General features: G+C 40.5%; 1 protein-coding gene across 1 annotated transcript in view; it reads right to left on the reverse strand.

Annotated features, from left to right (window-relative positions):
• The window catches only part of LOC145413641 (MAM and LDL-receptor class A domain-containing protein 1-like), a 114,724-nt gene that overhangs the window by 38,124 nt on the left and 55,829 nt on the right, over window positions 1–20,771 (reverse strand). The window contains exons 3-5 of the mRNA XM_080283300.1: window positions 11,163–11,280; window positions 3,251–3,403; window positions 620–749 (exon numbers count right to left, since the gene is read on the reverse strand). Of these exons, the coding sequence (XP_080139426.1) occupies window positions 620–749; window positions 3,251–3,403; window positions 11,163–11,280 (401 nt within the window). The remainder of the gene's footprint in view (window positions 1–619; window positions 750–3,250; window positions 3,404–11,162; window positions 11,281–20,771) is intronic.

Consider the following 20,771-nt stretch of genomic DNA (forward strand, 5'->3'; position numbering starts at 1 on the left):
TTAAAATAATCAGTCATTGCCATTTGTAAGAGGGTTTTAAGCCAAGGTAAACAAACCTTTTAGTTCCTTATATTACATCCCTTCAGGAGTTTAAAACAATGTCAGTCTGTATGAAATGTGTTTTTTAATGAAAATAAATTAACTGAACTATTTATTTTCAAGGCATACGACTTATTTTGAATATGGGATAACTAATAACTTGAAAGTAAACCACGCTTACTGATTTTAAAGTACCGGTAAACTATTTTTTCTTTCATAAAAAAACTAAATTTTAGCCTTTGTCCACCAAATGTCAACTACAGACAGTGTTTGATGTCTGAAATACAACGCTTAATTACAGTGCCCTCTGAAACAGGTGGAGAGGTATGAAGGGAGAAAACGGCCACTCCAACAAGGGGCATTCTAGTTGCAGTTGCTGTTGTTGTTTGTGGGATAATATTTTAACTGTTTACCAGAGGCATGGAAGCCGAGATCATTAAGCCAAATGGTCCATTTTACTTTTCCAATACAGTGAGTCTAACAATATGCAAACTAAATACTGTAGACCTACGGTGGAGATGTACAATAGCAACACTAAGGCAGCCACAGCACTTCATGCAGTACGGCGGGGTTGACTCACCAGAACTTAACACACATGCCCTTGGGTCCAGTGGAGTCCCTGATCGGCGACATGAGCATGGCGGATTCGAAGGTTTGCCTGGCGCCGCCTCGCTTGGGGATCTGGGACGTCTCGAATAGCGCGTACCCTCCTGCAAAGGTGGGGAAAGGGGAGATATTTATGTACTTTTAAATACTGAGTCATTATATATATATATATATATATATATATATATATATATATATATATATATATATATATATATATATATATATATATATATATATATATATATATATATCAGGGAATTTATATAACCAGTGATTTCATGAAATCCCAAGGGAAATCGAGAGATGAGTTTAAATTAGGATGGGTTAATTAACCCATTAGCTCACAGGGTTCCTGTGTGAAGGATTGTGCTGGAAAGGTACTAAGCGTACTGCCCTCCGCATATCGGCTCATAGTCGTGAAGTTCATAGATCCCTACCCCGGGGTTCCTATCTTCATTAACTTTTGAAAATGCCCAATTCCGTCATATATTGAGGACACTGGGTGCAAACGGGTTAGGGTTAGGTTAATTTAGGCTGCGGTTAGGTTAGGCTGGGATAATGTAGGCTAAATTTAGGTTATGTTAGGCTAGGTTATTAAGGTTAGGTTTGGTTAGGTTAAATTAGATGAATGCTGAGTTATGTTAAATTAAACTAACAGCCTAACCCGCAGCCTAAATCAACCTAACCTTAATTAACCCATCCTAATTTAAAATGACTACGAATTCCCGAGGGATTTTATTAAATAACTAGTTTTTTTTTTTTTTTTACGTGTCCGACTCTAGGCAAAGGCTCAGAGCCTATTTCTTGGGGGCAGTCACCTATCTCAAGGCCCAGTAGTCCTCCTACACCTCCACATGTCACCACTTCGGCGCTAACACCCACCGTCCATATTGAATACATGCTAGGGCTGTTTCATACAGGACTGGTGTACTGGTATTAGCGGGGATACTTTTACATGTCGGCGGGTCATCTGGTAGATCAGGAAAGTCTGCTTTTTAGGAAATTCAAATCCTTAAACTGTTCCCTGCCCCAACCGGGATTCGATCCTGGGTCCATTAGGACTGCAGACCGCCTCTCTACCGATTCAGCCACCGCCGCCCCCCAAATTCCCTGTAATATATATATATATATATATATATATATATATATATATATATATATATATATATATATATATATATATATATATATCCCATTGAAGCCCAGTGTCCACAGTATTGGACAGAACTGGGAATTTTCAAACCTTAATAAAGTAGGGAACCCCCGGTTAGGGACCTATGAGCTTCGCGACTATGAACCAATAGGCGGAGGGCGGTACGCTTAGGACCCTCCCGGAACAGTGCCTCGCCCAGCAACTCTGAGATCCAATGGGTTAAATATATATATAATGAGAGAGAGAGAGAGAGAGAGAGAGAGAGAGAGAGAGAGAGAGAGATTGTGTGTGTGGGGGGGTGGGAGGGTGGGGGGGGTTTGTGTGTTTACAAGAGACTAGTATAACTGTCCAAAAAACATGTGAGATTGTGTGTAATCAGATCAAGAAAGCCGTGGGACACAACTGGTTGCGCAGCACCGGATGGCGCCAGGAAGGTATGAGAAAACGTAAGGCTCTCGAGTGTAAACTTGGACCAAAAAGTGACTAAATTCATCTACGCACATGTTCAAGGAGACGGGACAACAGGAGACTTGAATAATTGGTCAAGAAGTGAACTAAAGCATAAGCATTACTATTAAAGAAACTAAAATAACAGTATTTTTAAGACAAGATATATTTTTGCTTTGAAAATAATCACAGAAAGAGTTTGGTATGCTGAGATACAATTCATTTACATATTCTAAATGGCATCGTTTGTACTTCTGCGACCTTCGATTACATGATTTACCTGTAAGAGATAAAACGACAAGCCACACTACACGGGCAGAACTGTGAAACTCAAATTATTGCTAAAACTAAGAACACCGATCCACAGAACCCTCAGCTGAAGCATAATTGGTCGTGGTTGTGAGCTAGGCCAAAGGAAACATTTATAAACTCTCTTAACCTTAAGTTGTATTTAAGACTGCTTGTAAATCTGCTTCCCTGCAGTGATTCAGCTTCCAAACAATTCACAACCAAATTGCAGTGAGCATATTTTATTTTTTTCTTTGAGGGAACAATCTTGGCAGCTTATGGTCTTTGGTTCGTTCTTCCTTACATTAAAAGAGAAATTAAAGTGAAAAATAGAAATCACAAAAAGATCTGTGATAAAAGTTACTTATAGACTTGTTTACTGTAAAAACTGGTCAGGATCCTCTATAAATGCAACCCCGGGCCAGGCCAAGGGGAAGAATCTCACATTTAGGCTCGATTATGTCGTAACTCGGATTTGTTTTCGCAGCAAGAACAAGAGAGCTGGAAATATTCTGCACACTCCTTTCCCTGTCCTGCCTGTGAATTGAAAGAACCCACAATTGTTTTTCTCTTCATTAGTATTTCTCTTCGCTGGAAGTACACAAGAAACATGGAAGGAATCTGCACTCTCCTCGTCCTTCTCGAGAACACAAATCAAAGTTACGACAGGGAAGGGATGGTAAATTTGTTTGTGAATCGAGACAGGTAACCCACCAAGAGTGTCGCCGTACGAGACATCCTCCTGCGGGCCGCCGATCCAGAAGGCTGACTCTCCCTTGGTTGGCAGCCACTTAAGCTGTGTCACATTTAGGTTGGTCCAATCGCACAGCGTCTCGTCAGGGCTGCTGCCAAAGTCGCACAGGTCTGCTGGAAAACACAGGTCAAGGTAAAACAGAACTTGCAGGAACTGATTTTGGACGGTATAAGTTAATACATGGATCATGTACCAGGAAAGAAGTAAATTACAGTTGGATTAGGGTGAAACAAGACTTGCCCACTGTTACTGAATTTTGGACAAGTGGTGATAGAAAGAGTGGGTGAGAGGTGTTAGACAGGGTTAGTTGGAGGGCGCGGGGAATTAAGATACGCACAGACTTACCCTAACCTCTCTCTGGGTTCACACCAGATCATACGATGCGTCACGAGTGTGAAAATATCACAGTCATCGAATGAATTAAGAAACATGCATCCAGTTTATTTAATTGCATAGTAATTTCTTTAATTACATTTATATGACAAAAACTCTTCACTCAGTTAATAAATTTCGTATTTATAAATGTATCTACATCTCGTCCACAGCCAGTCATACAGTACTAACACAAACATACGTACAGTACATACAATACAAACAGCCGTGCAATGTCAAGCCACGTGTCAAAACAGCTCACGCTTATCACCCATAAAATATGATGCACACAATCTGTACATAGAGTAAACGTTTGAAGAAAGATGTAAAAGAGTATTCAAGTCTACTATAGATGGTGTCGACGGGAATGGGGACAGGTAAGCAGAAGGATGGGGGACACGAGTGTAAGGTGAGGAGTGACGCAAGACATGGTAGCAGAGGGTAAAAACAGTGGGAAATTACAGTGTGGATGAAGGGTGCGGGGAGGGGAACAAGACAAGTGTAGGGTGCGGCAAGTGGAATGATGTAGTGGAGGATGTGACAAAGTGTCATATTCTTGGTGGCACAAGAGCTTTTGTAAAAACTCTTCCATCGGAAATTATGTAGCATATTACAATAATATTCTCTTGAATGTTACTGTACAGTATATACTTTTTATATTAACAAGGCGCAAGGGAGGGACGCCTTCCAGTAGTCACACCAACACAACTTCGCTGTCCAGTTCCATTGCCCGGTTATACAAGCGTCCCTCAACTCCCTCCCTGTCCTCCGAAAGGAGGATAGTGGACTGGAACACAAGGGTAACATCAGGCTGCAGTTCACCGGGTTCATGTCCAGATGAGCCTCTGGCCACAATAACATCTATATCGACATAATTTTCACAAATTAACAAAGAAGAGGATATTGAGGTGCAATGTGCTGAATAAATCGCTAAGGAAGAGGTGCTACGAAGCCTCTCATGCCACCCAGAATAAGACCCAAACTTAACAGGGTGTAAGCAGAGGAGTCAAATCCAAATGCTGTGGATCATCGCAGTTGAAGACAAAAGTATCTTGATGAACCTGAGCATCCTGTGCGTCTGTACAGGAGTGCAGCCACTGGCGGACGCTGTGATCAGTTCAGTGCTGCGAGTAGTAAGCTCCGCGGTGCGTGCAAAAAATTATGGTGCTTTCATAATAGTCTTCCTGCTTCTTTAGTTCTTCTGCCGATGTTGGCAATTTATACCTGCAGTGCCGGTATCACCATTCTGCCTGCTTTCTCTCTCCGCGCCGGCAGGTGGCCTTGGGCGGGGCCTGGGACGGGTGCCAAGGGGGATGCGGGCCTCAGAGGGGTCCCGTGGGGGAGCAACGGGCCTCAGCGGGGGCTGGGGCGGTGGGGGGGCTGCCGGGACTGGCGGGGCGACCTCCTCCGGCACTGTGCTCTCATCACCTGCCAGACGGTCGGGAGTCGGGGTGGAAGTGGGGGTGGAAGTGGGGGTGTGAAGGGAAGAGAGAGGCAAAGTCAAAATAACAGTAAGTGCACTTAAATTCACGCCGTGAGGGCAGAGAAAATCTGTGGGGTCACTGGGCGACGAGAGAGAAAACAGCATTAGAGTGCAGACTATCTTATTTCCACCCTCTGCAAAAATATTATTACTGAAAGATTTTCTTCCCTCTTCTTCTCTCTTTCTGAGTCTCTCTGTGTATAACATAAGATTTTGAAAATATATATCAGTTACTCTTAACAAATATCGAATTCAGTCAGGAGGCACAATATTTCAAAATAATGCCAATCAGACGGTCCCCGCTACATTATTCTTCCTCTTTTTATACATACTGACCAAATGTATAATAATAATAATAATCGCCATAGTCATAAGAAACAAAAAACTATGTTCTAATGGTTGATGCAACATTTGGGCATTCTGATATTACAACAGTGGTTAGAATTGTTTTCACTGGGACTAGAACAACACATCCAACGACGCCTGGAACAAGCTGGGCTGGGGAGATGCACTCCCGCCGCCACAACCTTCCATCACATGACATCACGGGTCTCTCCGCAAGAGAGGGGTTCGTTTTCATCCCGAAGTGCACCAAAAGTTGTTATTTGAACCTTGGGTAGGAGGGGGTACAAGGACAGACATATACGGTACAGAACATGTAGGAAGAGAATCCTCAGTCACGTTATTTATTCACTTCTTTGTTCCCGTTACTGAGGGTGAAGGAAGGTGAAGGTCACAGAACCTCCCCTCCTCAAATATTAAGCCTATTGTGGTTATCTACCTTGATGACTTGTGCAGTCGATAGGCAAAAATAATGTTACTACGCTACAGAAGTTACCATTTGTTTAGTTTGGAATACAGTTTGCTGCATCTCTGGTAGAAAAAAAGACAGAGCAAGGACATGTCACAGTAAGTCCTAGGCCCACTCATGTACTGACAGATACGAACAGACAAGGTGAAACAGTTACAGGCATACAACGACACACCCATTCACACATTCACTCATAAGTAACTTCATTATGTCATGGTGAGTGATTATATGATCGGGCAAAACTTGAATTTATTATCTATGAATATAATCTTAAGCCATAATGTTTATTTAGAATCCTTCGGCCATCGTTTGATCACTGGTACTGGAAATCTAATAAGGTGAAGAAAGAATGAGACGAGAGAGAGAGAGAGAGAGAGAGAGAGAGAGAGAGAGAGAGAGAGAGAGAGAGAGAGAGAGAGAGAATGTGACCAGGGAGGAGGGGAATGGCGACACGTAAAGGAAGGAAGAAAGGTGGGGTGTGGGAGAGGGGTGAGGTGTGAGGGGTGAGGACAGTGGTGGCAGCAGTCACACTCCTTGGTTTTATGTGGCCCAAATTGGTACAATATTTTAAGAGTCGTATAAGTTACTGCGTACTACTACACCCACTGGTCTCACAATTTCTGTGCTCAATTTGCAACCAGAGTAAGAAAAGAAATACTGTAGAATGATAAAGTAACAAAGAAAACCAAATGCTAATGAATGGAAACATCTATTGTATACATATCACTACGCTGTAATAAGGAACGAGTTTAAAATTACAACACACCAGACCAGGCGTAATCATGATTTTGATGTGTTCACATTTGAATATTCTTTATATAAATCCCACAATTACCTCAGTACAGGCTCAAAGGCTTACGTTACAAAAGTGAACACCGCAACTAAGTACATCATCTTGTCTGCCTCCATTTTATCTTACCCAACAATTCAGTAAACACAATGTTCCGGACCTGCACGAATCTGGATATTACTATACTGTTACAGGTGTGATATTAGACTGAAGGGTAAATAAGTGGAGCTGTTAGGCAAGTAATTCACCGGACTGAAGAGCAGGTGAATGGAGCTGTTAGGCAGGTACAGTAATTCACCAGTGACTGCAGGTGTGACGCACGCAAGGGGAAGGAGGACTGCAAGGGACTGCAAGGGAAGGCAAGGTCGAGGTGGAAGTAAGCAGGAGAAACTATATATCAAGAGTTTACAGTTTAAGTTATCAGTACGACCCCACTCTGAACAAATCAGAGAACTTGTTACCGCAGGCAACTCGGCGCTTAAGTAGACTTGGTAACACAGAACATCAAATATTTTTCACTTCATTAAGAAATCCGGAACCAGCAATTGATTGAAAAAAAAAAAAAATCTACAAGTAAATCAAAACGCAAATTGATATTCCTATTCACAGAGAATTATTATTTTTTTCTCAAACTACAATATTACTGTAATGTTGGGAGTCAGTTACATAAACTCAAAAAAGCAACCACGGACAAAAGTGACACATATTGATAATCATCTGACTAAAGCGTAGAATCTGCCTCGTGAAAGCACATATAATGTTATCAGATCTGGTGACAACATTGCACTGGAAGTACTGACATACGGAAGCAAAATATTTGCTGCAGCCACAATAACCACAGAGTGGCCAATCCTTCAAGTGATCTATACGACCGATAGCCATAATGCATCACTTCCAAAGCTTTTGAGGGGTAACCTTGTCTGTCCTCACAACAAATATTCCCTCTGCCTAACCAGGGATTCGTCTGGATCATTTTCTGATGAACGTGTGAATGAATGTACGAATGAGTCTACAACTCATCCAGTGGGTGAGAACAGGGGCTGGGTTAGATCTTGTCCTGCAGTGGAATGGCGGAGGCTGATGACGATATAATAATTCAGTAATGCAGGATGATGTCAGTACGATAAAACCTTTGGAACACATGTTCTCAGTGTTTTATCAAGCAGTGGACGTTTTATTTAACATCTTTGAGACTTACAAATCTACAAGATCACAAAGCCTTCCATCATCAGCAGTGTTCCGCGCCTTAAATTCTGTATCTCCACCAGCACCTCTGTTACCCCTTCAGTCTGGTGGCGTATTATGTTTTATGTTCCTGCTATTTACAGATGATTTTATTCCATTTGGAACACATATTCAACTAGAGGGACTTGATACACCCCTTTACCAACAGACATCACTTACATTAAAACAAAATCGTCTGTCGATAACAATAATGAAGCAAAACCGACGCCAACATATCAAATAATTAAACATGTTCATACAATGGAAGATGGCCCCCGAACCTCATGTAGACGGGATATATATATATATATATATATATATATATATATATATATATATATATATATTTCCATTTGTGTGTGGGTTTACATGCCTGGTGAACAGAATATGAGCTTTTATACCACTTTAGACAGGAGACTAAAATATTGGCTCTGTACTAACCTACAGTATGTCTACCGGCAGTAATCTGAGTTCCGATTTTTTTTTTTTTTTACTGATATCCATGTACTCTACTTTTATTTACTTTTCTATTTTTAACTATTATTTATTTATTTGTTTATTTATTTCTTTTTGTAGATAATGTTGATCAGGATACTGTTTCTCCTGAACAGTGTCTGAAAGGGTCCGACTTCATTTTCATGTAAGTATTGGCAATGCTGAATTAACGGCTACGCTCAATCTTCTCCAGCATCACATTATTATTTACGCCAACGAAGTTGGAGAAGGTTATGTATTCACCTGTGATTGTCTGTGTGTCTGTCTGTCCAGACGATATCCCCAAATGTCTCAATGAATTTCAATGAAATTATGTGGAAGGGTGGGCCATGGGCCAAGAAAGAATTGATTAAATTTGGGAGCGGATCCGGATCCTGCAATGGCTCTGACGGAGGTATGCGCTCTCTGAGTGCTTTCTACTTTATTTACTTATTTATTTATATTTTATTATTTATTATTTATTTATTTTAGTTTGATTTTGTATACAGAACGGAAAAGTATTTCTTATCTTTATTCTTTAGTTGCAGGAGGTTATGTATTCACCTATGTTTGTCTGTGTGTCTCTTTGTCCAGACAATATCTCCAAAAAAATTTAATGAATTTCATTGAAATTTTGTGGAAAGGTGGGCCATGGGTCAAGGAACAACTGATTAAAGTTGGGGGTGGATCCGGATCTCTTGTCCACACAATATCTCCGCGGATCCGGATCCGGATCCATTTTAATGGCAATGGCATTGGCGGAGGTGTGCACTCACTGAGTGCTTTCTAGTTATATATTAATTACTTTCCCGTTGTTCTAAAACAATATCAAATTGCACCCGCATGGGTAATTTAATCACAAATGGAAACCACAGGTTAGATGAATAATGATGGACCCCACCCAGTTTATCATCCATCAGCATCGTTCACTAGTTTATTCTTCATCTACAAGCTCTTTTGCCTGTGCCAGCCGACATTAGAACAGACTTTTCATCTTCCTTATCCACAGCTGTGCATTCTTCTGTGCAAAATTTTCTTTCGAATGGCTATTAATTGATGCGGTAATGATAAAGAGAACTACTAGGGAAACATAACCGTTCGACTATTTATGATGTTTTTTTATATTGCTCAGGCTACTACCAGGAGGTTGCATTCAGCTTTGCAAAGATCTCTCGCAGCGAAAGAACATAATGGAGGCTATAACTAATCCCTTCAGTTCAGTAAGCTTCCTACTAAGTTTGTCAAATCATCTACAGAGAGCAAAATTAAAATATAAATAATGTTCTCAGGCTGAAAGGGGTTAAGGAAAAACTACAACCACAATACAGGGCACGTGGTTCAAACCCTGCCCAATATAGCGTATCTCAGTTCTTGTGTGCTGCGAGGGCGGCTCGGTGCACTGGTGTGACGGGCCCAGATATTCGGGGTGCTCTGTAAAATTAATGATCAACCATGCAATCAATGGACGAAAAAAGTTGACACTGTAAAGTATGAAGTGAAGCAAGGGAGACACATGTAATGCTGTCTGAGCCACCCCCACAACACACGACAACTAGAATCCGTAACATATGAACCACCCTGTGTAATAACAAATACCTGTCCTGTGGAGGTGCTGATCAGCCTGGGGTAAGTGAATGATAAAGAGAATCAGGCCACTGGGAAGATACTAGTTTTATTTACACGTTGACTTTTTTTTTTTTTTAAATTAAGCTACTTCCACATTATTTTATTCAACTCACACTGAATCTCTAGCTGTGAGGGGGAGGGTTACTGAAGGCTGTTTGTAACCCTTCCAGTTCGATTCTCACCCGGGTTAAATGGACCCGTTCAGAAATTCACGTCATACTAATAAAATGGTTAACCACCCTACTCCGATGTAACAAGAGCAAAGGTATTGTTTTGGTGTGTGTGTGTGTGTGTGTGTGTGTGTGTGTGTGTGTGTGTGTGTGTGTGTGTGTGTGTGTGAACAATATAAATCAAGCAGTTCTTTTTCCGATACGAACCAAACTTAGTCGAGAGGCTGAAGGTATTCGGTAAGTCAAAAGCAGAGGTCACATGGCAAGGTCAACTTAAACAGCTTTGATTTGATTTAAGCCAAACTCGGTGTATTGATAAAGGATATGGTAAGGATGAAGGGATTTAAATTTGAGAACAACCAGTCAAAGATCATGGTCACAGGCAAGGTCAAATGTTTGATTGTGTAAAGCAAACAGTTTTGACGATTTGGTAGAAGGACTGAAGGTCAGGTAAGGATGCATAGATTCAGTTTTGAGAGCAATGGGTCAAAGGGCGCGGCAACAGGGCAAGGTAAGCAGAAACAGTTTGATCTAATTTGGACCAAACATGGTATAATGGTTGAGGGTCAGAAAAAGATTAACTAATTCTATTTCAAAAACAACCAGTCGAACGACAGGGACACTGGCTAAGTCAAATGTTCGATGGACCAAGTGTAGGCCAGGTGTTGCACTCTCAGTGTTTCTTGTTTCAGTTATAATTCTGCTACCTTTAGACAACTGTATTTAGGTTAGGAGAGTCTTCTAGAAATGAGGGGTTAGATACAGCTCACATTAGCACCTCAGCACGAGAGATCTTTCTGAACCTGAGTAAAATCATCTGAAGGTAGCAAGAGTATAGTACAAAAATACGTCACCGGATTGAAGGAGCGCAGGCAGACGGACAAGAACAATAAATAATAGTGTGAGGAATATGTTGACTGACCTGGCCCGGGTGCCTCCTCAGCCTCCTGCCTCTTCCTCCTGACCACCACCTCCTGCGCCGCCACATCACCCTCCCCTGCCGCCTTCACTGCAGACCCACCAGCCTCTGCCACCGCCGCCTGGGTATGCAAACAGTACAAGAAGTTATGTAATGCAATAAAGAGCAGGTAAAAGAAGTACTCAGTAATGTAATAAATAACGTGTAAGCTATGGCCAGTACGAGGCTCTCATTTAAAGGTAATCATTTCAAAATGCTAAAGATCTTTAGAAGATAACTGTAGAGTTTAATTCTAAAAATCAATGCACATCCTAGCACCCCCCCACACACACACACAAATGTACGCGGCATACACATGTGCATGCAGTAACCAATAAACACACACACACACACACACACACACACACACACACACACGAATAAATGCACGCGCGCTGACACATACGTGCATGCAGCAACCCACCCACCCCACACACAAAAGGGACGCGCACTGATGCATATGTGCATGCAGTAACAACACACACACACACACACACACACACACACACACACACACACACACACACAATCTACCAACAAGTGCGTAATGGTTGTCAAGAGCCACACAACAAAACACAATAAGAAAACAATCATACTGACGAAGGGCCGTATTTTCCGTCGCTCTGGAGGCTTATTTACACCTCTTCCTTAGCTATTTATTTTGCATATTACCTTTAAATATTCTTTGTGTTATATTAATGGTATTCTATTATAGATATAGTTGGCATAATATTAATGGTATTCTATTATAGATATAGTTGGCATAATATTAATGGTATTCTATTATAGATATAGTTGGCATAAACAACATACAAGAGAGAACCGACGGGACATGTGCAGGAAAAAAAAAAAAATAGGAAGAAGTGCTGATTACCCTCCAAATCTGAACCGAATACGACCCTAGAACTATACTCTTTTTACTCTAACTTGGCCTAGCAAATGACACCTCTCCATCTTTAATGTTGCGCTCTAACAAGAGATTAACACTAGAATACGGTAATAGTCACGAAGAAGTGTATGAAAAGGACCAACAGCCGTAGTAATATCTTTCTGCCATCGAAGTACATGAAATAAGCTGCAAAAGGACGAACATTTGGTCCAGGTTAATGTGAAAGTACTGTAGTGCACAAAATAAACAAAGGAATCAAAACAGGAAATTAGAAAGAAAACGAGGGCATGAATATCGGGACACCTGCCATTAAGGTGACATACGAGGTGAAAGTATGGCGAGGGGAAGAGGACAATAGGATGGGAGTTGTGATGACGGACGGAAAGCGAAGGGAAGTGGAAGAAGAAAGAAGAGGAGAGAGGGAGGTAAAAAGAATAGGGATATATCGGAAGTAGAGATGATTTTGAGGGGAGAAGATATGGAGAAGAAAACACTGGGTGAAAGAATATTGAGGGGAAGAGGAAAAAAAAGAGTTCCTGTTATGATGAACGGAAATCGAAGAGAAGCGCAAGTAGCGAAGACAGAAAAGTGGGAGATAAAGCGGAGAAATCAGGAGAGTAATATATATGAAATAAAAGACGAACCGACTTTTGAAACGAACAGTTAGACGGAAATGGGGAAACACAAGCAGACGGGAAAAAGGAAGTAAGGAAAGTGAGAAAGGTAGACACGATGGAAAGGAAGAAAAACGGAGAGGAGGGAAGAAGAGGTAGGAAGACTAGTGGAAAAACTGGCAGAAGGAAAGAGGGAAAAACAGCAGGAAAGGAAAAGGCAAAGAGAACAAACAACAGAAAGTCAGACGGAAGGAAGGAAGGAAGAACAAAGAGACAGAGGGAGAGAGAAAGAAACCAGGGAAAAGAAAGGCGGACAAACGAAAGGAGGGAGAGGATGAAGGAAAGAAGAGATTGAAGGAAGGAGCACAAAAAAGTACAAAGGACAGCAAACAGCAGCAGACTTGCTGGCCTTTCCGCGGCTGTTTCGTAGAGGGAAGGTTATAAGTAACATACTTATTTTATCGGTTAAAGACAAGGATAGGAAACCAGGAAGATTCCCCCCCCCCCAACCTCCAAACCCTCCGGCCGAAGCCAGAAGTAATAGTGAGAGGGACCACCATGCAGCATAAAAGAAGCTGTTATGAAAATTTTATAGGAAAGAGGGAAAGGAAATCTTTTTTCACATTATCTATCTGATAAGGAAAGTAACATTAAGGTAACATTTTTTATCAGTGTTGCTCTGCAGTTGTATCATACAGGCTCTGAAAAAGAAGAAAAAAAAAGTTATATACTCTACAGAATATATTGTTCAAGAGTGAACAAACGTAGGTAGGGGGTTAGAAGACAGATACTTATTCAAAGGGTGATACTGTATCACAGTTTACTTCACTGGAGGGCAGTTTCCATATATTTTTAACTTTGTTAAAGAAGAAATGCTTAGCTTCAAGTGACTGAAATCGTTTGCCGATTATTTTATGTCCATTACCTCTAATATAATTTCAGCGATGAACTGCAAAATATTTATCAAGTCATATTACCGTGTCCTCTGAATATTATGAATACTTGAATTAAATCTCCTCGTATCCTGCGTTTAGTTAATGTACAGAGATTCAAGGCTTCTAAAGGGTCCTCGTATGGTTTAATTCTCAGTCTAAGTATCACCTTGGTCACCTTTCGCTGCACTCTTAAGTTTCTCTCTATATATCTGTCCGACAAGGAGAGTATGTTTTCATCTCTGTTTGTTTGTTTGTCTGTTAGCAGGATTACTCAAAAACTAAAAAAGAGATTTAGACCAAATTTGGTGGGTAGATAGCCCATGTCCCAGGGAACAATCGATTAACTTCTGGGACCGATCCGGGTCGTTTTACAGATTCTGGATCCGGAAAACACCTTTTTCGAAACCTTAATCAGTGATGAGAAAACCTAACCGATCATGCAGAGTGGTCTGGAAATTAAGTTGCCCTTGTCGAAGAGATGCGCTCCACTAAGTACCCCTCTAATCTGTGTAATAAGGCAACCAGAACTGGACACAATACTCTAGGTGTGGGCGTACTAAAGCATTATACAAGATGAGAATGGTGTTTTCTGATTTAGATTCAAGCCTCTACCAGTGAATCCTATTAGCTTGTTGGCTTTCTTAACATCCTCCGTACACTATTTGCTTCTTCCCTCCGACAAGGAGAGTATGTCTTCACTCCTGTTTGTTTGTTTGTTTGTCTGTTTGTCTGTTAGCAGGATTACTCAATAACTAAGAGAGAGACTTGGACCAAATTTGGTGGGTAGATGGCCCATGTCCCAGGGAGCAATCCATTAACTTTTGGAACCGATCCCGATCGTATTACAGACTGTGGATCCAGACAACACTTTTTGTGAAACCTTAATAAATAATGAGAAAACCTAACACATTATGAAGAGTGGTTTGGAAATTACGTTGCCCTTGTATAAGTGATGGGCCCCAGTGAGTGCCCATTTAGGTTTAAGATCATTTGCTACTAGAATTCTTGAGTCATTTTCGTGAATGACATTATCTAGTTGAATATTGCTCATAGTGTAAATGACTTTTTTCAATTCTGTTTCCAAGGTTTAGCACCTTGCATTTACTAATAATTATTAAAATCCGACTGCCATGTTTGGGCCCAATTAAATAGTCGATCGAGGGCACTCTAAATTGCCTGCCTCCGTAAAGATGTGTCTGTTCTGTTTCCAACTTTAGTATCATCAGCAAATTTGGATATTTTACAAAATCAACCATCATATATGTATCATTCATATGTATATAAAACAGAATAAAACCCAACACTGAGCCCTATGCCACTCCACTTGTAGCATCATTCCAGTCTGATTCTTTATCATTTATTACCACTCTATGTTTACGTCCTGTGAGCCAATAATCGATCCGCCCAAGCACAGTACCTCTAAACCCATGTGCCTTCAATTTCTAAAGTAGTCTTTTATGAGTCAAATACCTTTTGAAAATCGAGGTAGACAATGTCAACGGATCTGGTTCCATCGTAAATACTGAATATACGTATCACAGAAGAAATCCGAAAGATGTATAATACAAGAGCGATTATTTCGAAAACCGTGTTGTGAAGCTATGATGAGATTATTTATTTTTAAGTGTTTAACAAAGTTTGTCTCTGATCATAATTTCCAACATCTTGCGCACCACTGAAGTTAAGCTTATTGGTCGGTCACTTTGTTTCCGATTTGGTGCCCCCCCCCCTTTTTTTATCGGAGTTACATTTTTGTTAGTTTACACTCATGAGGAACCTTACTATTTCTTAGTGATTTATTGAGTAGCTCAGTTAATGGCTTAGATATTTCATTCACTGCCTCGTTCAGAATGCAAGGATATATTTTACCTGGCCTCGGTGTTTTATTTACTTTAAGTTTACCAATGGCAAGTCGTACATCATTCTCACTAACACTGAAGGACACAAGCAGAGAGAGAGAGAGAGAGAGAGAGAGAGAGAGAGAGAGAGAGAGAGGTAAAGAAGGCCAAATAAATGGAGGGAAATGTAGACGATCATAAGTTAGAGACTGAATGAAAGAAGGACAGACAAGTGAAAGTAGGGACAGGCGGAAGGAAAGAAGAACAGAAAGACGGAAAGAGAGAAGAGAAGGCTGCCGGAAGGAGAAAGAGAGAGAGAGAGAGAGAGAGACTAGAATAATGAAGGACAAGCAGCCGGAAGGAGGGAGGGCCGAACGAAAGAGGGAGAGACGGAAGGAAAGATTGATGGATGGATGGACAGACGAAAAGGAGGGAGAGGAGGAGAGAGTGTAGGACACACAGATGGAAGGACGTATGGAAAAGCAGACAGGAAGGACAGACAAAAAGAAGCAGGAAGACCAAAAGAGAGACGAGAGATATGTGAAGGGAACGAAAGGAGGGTCATGAAAGAGCAACAGAGAAGGAAGTGAAATAATAGCCAAAGAGAGAGCAAAGAAAAGTTGACAAATAGAAAAGAAAAAAGGAGAACAAGTGAAGGAAAAAGAGACAGACTGAAGGACGAAAGGAAAGACAGTTAATGGGTGGATAGACAAGGTAATGAAGGAACAGCCGAACAGATGGTAAGAAAGACCGAAAAATGGAACAAGAAGAGAAGGAAAGGAAGAACAACAGTCAAAAACCAGCCCAACGCCCCCACACAGCTCAGAAAACAAAGATGGTGGAAGGAAAATGGCTGATGAAAAAGGACAGACAGATTATGATTAAGTAGCCTATGATGACGGGGTGTGCTGTGAGGGAGGAGGGGGGGGGGAGTGGAGGTGAGCATGTGTGTGTGTTTGGGGAAGGGATAAATGAATGGATATATATGTATGTGTCCGAGGGGAAGACCTGTGTGTGTGTGTGTGTGTGTGTGAGGTGGGGTGGGTATGTGGCTCGGGGTGAGGGGAAGAAAGTATGTAGGGCATGTATACATAATTGATTATGACAGGTTGATTTACGCACATGGGGAAGTTACGTATATACAAGGGCTTCTGCCTACACACATGTACTTACAAGCTTAAACGTACATGAGACTTACACACACAAAATCGTCAGTAACTACATACCGGAACAACTTTGACTATACGTTCATGGTATGCATTCATACATACATGCATATATACTAATTAGATACTCACAAAAAGTAATCACACACACACACACACACACACACACACACACATATATATATATCAACACAAAATACTAGTGTTCTGAGAATGCTGATGGTGTACAGTAGAACATCGATGATAATGATACTGATGGAGTGAAACATTATAGCATGAGTGGAGTTGGTGGCAACGAGGAACATTCGTATCACTGATGCAGGTGACTCATTCAGCGTGACATGGGAGGAAAACACCGGAAAGAGATCTTGTTTTTTTCCTAACGTTTCAGACCGAAGAAGGGTCCTTTTCTGCATTGTCAGAAACGTTAGAAAAACAAGTAGGAACGCTCAGAGTATGCAACACCCGCGCCCTGCCATCGGTCCAAGGTCGCACCATTGATCCTGACCTGTGACCTCGGCCTTCTACCGACTGTTCTCAAACTCGAATTATTTCATCCTTGCCTGACCATAGATCCTTACACCAAGGTTAGCTTAAACTAGATCAACAGCATTAAGATGACCTTGCCCTATGAAATGTGACTTTGCCCTTTGACCTATTGTTCGCAGAATACAGTCAATTCGTCCCTGACTGCCCTTAAACCATTCCATCATGTTTCGTCCAGATAGAATGAGAAATTATTTTTGCAAAAGAACTCAACTTCTGGCCTTGCCTGTAACCTTTACCTCTGACTAATCTCTCTCAAAATTTAATCACTTCACTCTTCTACAAAGTGTGGCGTAACTCAGCTCAAAATTGTTAGAGTTCACAGTACCCTTCACTATGACCTGTGACCCTTTGCAACCAAAATTAAATCATTAGTTCCTCTGGTGGTCTTCAGTCATTATTAATTTTAAAATTTGGCGCAATTCAGTTCGTAGTTTTTCCATAAGCTTACGAACAGACGGACAGAACAGCAGACAGACCAAACGTACCAAACACAATAACCCCTCGTGCACGGAGTTAATAAAGAACTTAAGCTCCTTCTCGTGGTTCCCTCCCACCCATTCCATCCTAAGTGATGCACGTCTGAGGTAATCCTGTAATTGAAGTCTGACTCAAGGAAATACGTGTTGTCCAAGTACGGGCCACCAAACTTAAGCGCTGAGTACACTTCCAGGCAGCTGTGGATGACTATATGGTCGTATTCTATGAGGATTATGGAGATGTAGCTATTTTTTCTGCACATTCCATCTCAGTGTCCTCCTGTGTGTTGCTGATGCAAACTACGTCGATACTAAACCAATATAAGTAACATACAGAGAAATGTTAATCAGCAACATGCAAAATAAATCGCGCAGGAAGAGGAGCTGCGAAGTCTCCTATATCACTTAGAATACGGCTAAAAGTCTCCTCTCTTCCTGCAAGTAGAAATATGGGTATCGATCTGCTGCTTGACTACCACACAACGATTTTTTTTTTTTATTCTTGCTATCTGCGTATAACGTCATATGGGCTTTAGAGAAATTTTTCAAGCTAGAGGTGTTAGCGACTTCAGTATTCCTTTCACAAGTTTTTCCTGAACGGAATAAAATTGTTTGTACGTAGCAAAGAGCGAATAATATATATATATATATATATATATATATATATATATATATATATATATATATATATATATATATATATATATATATATATATATTTTTATGTGACCGACTCCGGCCATAGGCTTCACAGCCTGCTCTCAAGGCCCAGTAGTCCTCCTACGTACCGTACACCTCTACATGTCACCACTTCGGCGCTAACACTCACCGGCCATATTGAATACATGCTAGAGCTGTCTCATACAGGACTGGTGCATTGGTATTAGCGGAGGTACTTTTACGACATGTCGGCGGGCCTTCTGGTAGATCAGTAAAGTCTGATTTTATGAAATTCAAATCCTTAAACTGTTCCCTGCCTCAGCGGGATTTGAATCCGGGTCCGTCAGGACTGCAGGCCAACTCTCTACCGATTGAGCCACCGCCTCCCCAATCTCTCTCTCTCTCTCTCTCTCTCTCTCTCTCTCTCTCTCTCTCTCTCTCTCTCTCTCTCTCTATATATATATATATATATATATATATATATATATATATATATATGTATATATACACACACACACAGTATATCACCTAAGTGAAACGGGTTTATATGGTTTTATTTTTAGTGGTTTCACTGGTTTGATGAGCTGAGATAAACTAGTTGATATGTCCGTGAGTTTATCTATGTTGTCCGAGATGGAAGCAGATTTATATTTCCACTTTAACATCATTTTTTTTCTTTTATGCTTCTACACTGTGGTGGAGACCTAATGTATTTACTCAATCTCTTTCTTCCTTTTTTTTTCTTTTTTTCTTCGAAAACCTTTAAGTTTTTTGTCATGCTTCATTTCTCATTTCTTCACCAATTCACTTCAGACTTTAAACGACTAATCCCTGGGTAAGTACCGGAAGACTTTTTTTTTTTTTTTTAAGTCATTTTGAAGGGTTTTGTGAGTCCAAAGTTCAACTAGACAACACAAAGATTTGGAGAGTCTATATTATGTTCTTGTATGTCCATTAAGGGAATCGTGGCCTTCGGCTGCGATTCACATACTACAGTCACAAGATTCACTTGAAGTATCTTGAAAATAAATATTGTATCATAATACCATTATTTTTGGTCGCTTTTTGCGAAACGCGGTGACTAAATTCCGTAGAGTTATTCAAATTTCCTTCAAAGTTTTTCCGTAGGTAACTTACCTTATCGAACAACATATTTTGACGGACAATTAACATTCGGTCCCCGAATTCTTTTGCTTTATCCAAACAAGCTAAACATTCCCAAAACAACTGCAGCATCCAAAATTCATATCCAGCACTGCAACATCCCATGATTCTTCACGTACTTGATTGTCTCTGAGATTACATTGATTTGGATGCTGCAAGCTACCATCATTTTTGTGGAAATAAAAAAATGGATTTGATACTCCATACTACCATTATTTTATGTGGATTTTTTTTTTAATTGTCTGAATGTTACTTGGTACCATCAGTTTATGTTGGAATTTCTAACATTGCCAATTTGTTATTGGTTACCATTTTTTTGTTTGTTTCAGTATTGACCACTTTGTTACTATGTACCGTCATTTTTTGTTGATCAAGTGAAGGCGTTCACGGAGTGGAAAGCTGAATCGCCCCTGAAGGCCAAAAGGAAAGCACTATAATATGATTAAAGATCTGCGGTTTTTCCTTTGGCCTTCGGGCGCTATTCGGCGTCCCACCCCGTGGACGAGATATTCATCCTATTTTTCCCTTCAGATTTTGTTTCCACATTTATAGCACAATCATCAGCTGTCATTATGAGTTTGACCTGACGATAAGTGCGGAAATGTTTCAGTGTAGAAGGGTCGGTGAGTAAGTTACGCTATGCATCATCTGAATTTGTTTAGTTGTTACTATATCTGCGGCACTTGTTTTGCGTTCATCATAGTGTATGTGTGTGTGTGTGTGTGTGTGTGTGTGTGTGTGTGTGTGTGTGTGTGTGTGTGTGTGTGTGTGTGTGTGTGTCCACAGACGACTTAACCCCTTCATTACATCTTTTATGTTTTAGTCTCGTTACCAGACGACTTTATTCAGCTTATGGGAGCCAACTGCTGCAGAAAATATTAATGAATACTAGACCTAAACCCATACATTCGGAAAAGTTTATCCTAAGCTGAATAAAATCGTCTGGATATAGTAAGAACATAATATAAATAGGTTCTCCAGCAAACGAGTTGACGATACCCACCTTAGCTGCCTATACAAATGACTCTCAGGCTGCCATATTACTTGTAGTGTATATTAAATTATCTTAACATAATATGCTGACATTTTTCAGCTTAATTCATCTATGCAAAATACTATGTTTCAGTCCTTTCATTTAATGCAGAACTCTTGATTTTTTTTTTTTGTGAATTCTTATTTTCATCACCACTTTTATTTTATTGTATTTATTTATTTATTTATTTATTTATTTTTTTTTTTGCCTCGGCGAAACTTTTTTTTTTTTTGAAGAGTTAGAAGTAGT

This window comes from Coenobita brevimanus, chromosome 97, assembly GCF_032717465.1.
Source record: "Coenobita brevimanus isolate Jiangsu-jjx chromosome 97, ASM3271746v2, whole genome shotgun sequence".
NCBI classification, from domain to species: domain Eukaryota; kingdom Metazoa; phylum Arthropoda; class Malacostraca; order Decapoda; family Coenobitidae; genus Coenobita; species Coenobita brevimanus.